The sequence below is a fragment of the Poecilia latipinna genome, unplaced genomic scaffold (genome assembly GCF_001443285.1).
Source record: "Poecilia latipinna isolate Pla-1442-1.1 unplaced genomic scaffold, P_latipinna-1.0 Scaffold72, whole genome shotgun sequence".
Taxonomy (NCBI): Eukaryota; Metazoa; Chordata; class Actinopteri; order Cyprinodontiformes; family Poeciliidae; genus Poecilia; species Poecilia latipinna.
In genome coordinates this window covers 116,421-120,674 of record NW_015112688.1, presented here as the reverse complement: position 1 = coordinate 120,674, position 4,254 = coordinate 116,421, and the positions used below count along the sequence as shown (strand labels likewise).

The 4,254-nt window shown below is 37.7% G+C and overlaps 1 protein-coding gene across 1 annotated transcript in view; it reads right to left on the bottom strand.

Moving 5' to 3' along the window:
• Positions 1 to 1,501: 1,501 nt before the first annotated feature.
• nop53 (NOP53 ribosome biogenesis factor) overlaps positions 1,502 to 4,254 on the bottom strand; it is a 10,647-nt gene continuing 7,894 nt past the window's right edge. Inside the window, exons 9-12 of the mRNA XM_015015881.1 lie at positions 2,500 to 2,675; positions 2,114 to 2,180; positions 1,683 to 1,759; positions 1,502 to 1,592 (exon numbers count right to left, since the gene is read on the bottom strand). Of these exons, the coding sequence (XP_014871367.1) occupies positions 1,532 to 1,592; positions 1,683 to 1,759; positions 2,114 to 2,180; positions 2,500 to 2,675 (381 nt within the window). The 3' untranslated portion in view covers positions 1,502 to 1,531. The remainder of the gene's footprint in view (positions 1,593 to 1,682; positions 1,760 to 2,113; positions 2,181 to 2,499; positions 2,676 to 4,254) is intronic.

The following is a 4,254-nucleotide window of genomic DNA, read 5'->3' as shown; positions in this document are numbered from 1 at the left end:
AATGCTCCCCCCCCCCCCCATCTACAGAGAAGAATTACTGACAAGCCTATACATCTTGCTGAAAAGTTACTTTTAGTTAGTTTTGCCTCATTTCAAGAGTACTAATACATTTGGAGTAGAAACTAGAGTGAAATATTTTGTAAGATTTAGTGTTTTTGCTGTTTAAGTACCAAATACTGGAAACTGGGTTTAAAAACAATAGTTAATCAACCATCAGGTAATGTGCTCCACAAGTCAGTAGATTTTATCACAAAGCTTTAGATGCCATGCAGTGTTAGGTAGAGGTTGGAAAACATTACATGGCACTAATCAATTAACCAAGGCATTGTGCATTTGATTTTAAAGTTCTTTAGCTGTTACAGATTGTTTGATATATTACATTACTCATCAGTCTCTTAGGTTCCATCTACAGTGGAAACACTCTGCAATAAATCCTGTCAAAGTCGTGGCTTGGAGTTCCTTGTGGACAATCTGCAGCTTTATGAGTCAGCAGGTAATTGGTGCAGAAATGCTGCTAAACCACAAAATGGGATGAGGTCCAATATGGGGTATGTACTTTATTGAGTGGCAGAAGATCAAGTGCTTTAACCTGCTTCATTTGTCTGGGGGGCTTATGGGACTTCGAAGGTAAAAAGACTAGATTTTTACTCTGATTAATGGATAAGAAGCTTTGGCACAGCTCCAGGCACCATCAGGACACTGGAGGCAATTACGGTTTTAAGCTGGCAGGTTGGGACCAATTATCACCTGCCAACCTTTACAAACCATCTGTCTAGTTACAGAAAATAATAAAACCAGTAAAGACTTTAATTGAAGTTCATTAACTTAGATGTATATATACATACATGCATATAAGAAAAGTATCGAGTTATTGGATGGTGGGTTTGCAGTTTTGCCACACATTTCTTATTTTCCTAGGATATTTGTTCACCGATGGTTTTGCTGGATTTCTGCTGAGATTAAAATACTCAGTTGCACCAATACTCAGTTATGGGTTTTAGACCAAACTGGTGAGATACATATGTCCACTTCAGATTATTTTTTTGTTGTTGTAATAACATTTGAAAGTAGCTCAACCTTTTCCTTCTCATTATAAATCAATGTGTTGATCCATCACATAAAATCCCAATAAAACATGTTTTTGTTTATAACATAGGTTTATTCCTGATCCAAGAACTTTAGATTTTGTGGATGTATTGCAGCTTAAAGTTCCTTAATTTGTTTACCTTCTGTTAAGAAAAACCTAAATGTGTATCCATCTTTCTCACCAAGAATCTTGGTGTGGAAATAAAACCTCTGTGGATTCAAAAACTAGAAATGACAGGGAGGATAATGGATGAAAGCTGCAAACCTTAACAGCTGCAAGCAGACAGATGTGAATTAAAAGAACATTGTGAAAACTTTGTACTCAAAGGGCTTATATTATGCAACACTGCAGAATTGATCAAATTAACTGAAAGTTATGAAATGTTCACGCAAGACAAAAAACACTCATACATTCTTCCGTTTTTCATATTTTATTGAACTTTGATTATGTGATCTCCTTAAACGCTCTCTTCTCCACATATTTCACCTTGAGTTTCCTCTTGAACCTGAAAGAGATGAAGATGTGTATTTTACGTCTTTTAAATCTACACTCCGAAAGGCTGAAAATGCTGCAAAAGTGAAGCTAAGGGCCTTACTTGGCTCTTTCTCTGGGTTCAATAAGGTTCCTCTTCTGGAAACTCTTGAAGCGATCCTTTAGGATGCTGCCCTCTGGCTGCAGAGTTATGACATAACAAGAAGTGAAACAAAGTCCAGAAACAAATCAGTGTCACAATGTCGCAAGTACGCACAATTCCTTCCTGAAAATCTTGGAATCTTATTTGTGGAAATGGCTGATTAAGGTTTCAGCAAAGTAATTGCAGCAGAAGATAACAGGAAAAAAGTAGAAAGAGTTCCAGCTGACAAAGTGGGTCATCATTGTATTACAGATCAGGACACAGCTTAGAATAAGACAGATAGGAGATAATACACCAAGGAAAAAAAGCTAAACTCATCGTAGAATAACAGTGTCCTGAAGAAAGGTCAAGATAGAGTATGAAGAAATGAGCAGTGTTGGTAGAAAAAGTACCTTGAGCTGCCTCAGGGAGCCAGCCAGCTCGTCACTTAACTGCACGTCCAAATCTGGAGCCTGGAATCTGTCAGAAAAAAGATCAAATATGAGATACAACGTGGAAACTACCATTACATGTAAACAGACTACCAAAGACTTCCCACTGAAACATGGCAAGCTCTAAATTACTGGGAAAACTGCATATGTAGAAACAAACCCAAGTTGACAACACGGTGACAAACTCTTAGTATACTAGCATGGCAAGTCATTTTTGGAGAGATATTTAGGCTTCAGAGGAACATTATGTACAACATGTCAATGCAGTGGGACTCATTTTTGTATGGTTTTGAAGTGCTTCTGCACCAGGGAACGTGAAAAGCAAAAATCAGTTTAAGATCAAGTACTTTAGTTTCCCCAGACGTCTGGGCTGAGCTTTCTGAGCCTCCTGCTTGGCTCTGCGCTGCATCTGTTTGCTCTTGGTCTTCTCTTCCTGTTGTCTGATGGAAGCCTTTATGGAGCGCAGCTGGAAGAGCTGCTGCTGCTGCTCCGTCTGTCGTCTGCTGGTCAGCCGCTGCTGCTCCTGGAATGGGGTGGAGAAGAAAAGCAGAAGGATTAGCTGGGAGGTGAAGAGGGTGACTAAAAGCTCCAGGTTTTAATCTTCTAAACTGATATTAAGCCGAGTTCCAAGATTAATCCAGAGTGCCTCCGAAGGCAGAATGCAACTGAATCACTTTGTTCTCCTAAAATCTGTGTAAGTACACAGAGGAAAGTAAGAAAATGTTTTCCACAAGTCTTATAAAGAGATTACAACTTGAATGATTGTTAGTTTCAAGCTTTAAGAAATGCTCTGCTGTTCTGGAGTCGACATTCCACTGAACTAATATCTTCTAATCGACAGACTTTGATCTTCAGATGATCGAACTGTAACGTTTTCTCCGTTACGACTCAGAGATTCTCAACAGGAAAGCGTTTCTGCAGCTCCAGAAGGGAAAATACGTTTTTCTTTGATCTAGAGATCAGTTAAAATGTAAGAAGGTAAACAGAAAAGAGCTCAGAGGATCAAGAAGCATCTTCTGGTCTTGGTATGAAATAATAAACTGAACCATTTGCAGACCGTCCCTGACGCCGTCAGGGTTGGGTGAATTTTGTGCGTTCTTAGTGCAAAAGAGAAGCAGACGAGAATATAAAGATAAACCAACTAGATATACAATAAGCCATCTTAGGTGCAGAACATTTAAACTTTACAGGCAAATCTGAATGTTTGGGGTTAATATTTTACCTCCTTGCACCATGGAAATTAGTGCTGCAACAGCCTAATAACGCAACTTAACCAGAACTACAAATCATGGAACAAGTTAATCCCACAGCACCTTTTAAAAGCAAACAATGAATGACCAAACGTTTAAGACCTAGAATTAAACACGTACATTTGAGCATATTTAGGAATTTTTATGCCATAAATGTAAAACTTAACAAAAGAGCCCAGGAAATGCCCTTTACCCTCAAACTCTCCCTTTACCGTTTTTATTTTTTCTAAAAAATTCCACCTTTTACATTTTAACCATATTCATCGACTCAAAAAGTGTATAAATGTGGAGTGAATTTAAAATAATTCAAGAAATCAATAGCCAAAGAGTTTCCGTATTTACAATTATTCAACTTTTAAAAATATAAAAAGATGCTGAGGTTCACCAGAACATTGGGTGCTTTTACGAGGTATATGAAAATTTTTCTCTATATCTTTAAAGAAGAAACAACAACAAAAAAAAAATCTAATTTTAGAAAATAAACCAAAAGCCCATTAATTTTCAGTTTAGCTTTCATATTTGCAGGAATGACTGGGGCTCATGCCAGTTTGATGCTTATATCTTTGTGCATCCAGTCAATTTGCAGTTGATAAAAACTTACAGAAAATTAATTCTCCTGATTTATAAAAATTCTGTATTTTTTTGTCTAAGACTTTTCTTCAAACTTCAAATTTTTTTTTTTTTTGGACAACATCACTGTTTCAACAAGTGTTTTTGCGATGGTTGACCATTTGTTTTCTGTCCGTGTGGAGAGGAAAGCCAAGCTGACCTCTGTCTAACCAGGAAACGGTAGTGAGGGGGGGGGGACGCTGCTGCCAAAACGGTGTGCACACTGAATATCTACTTTCTCGT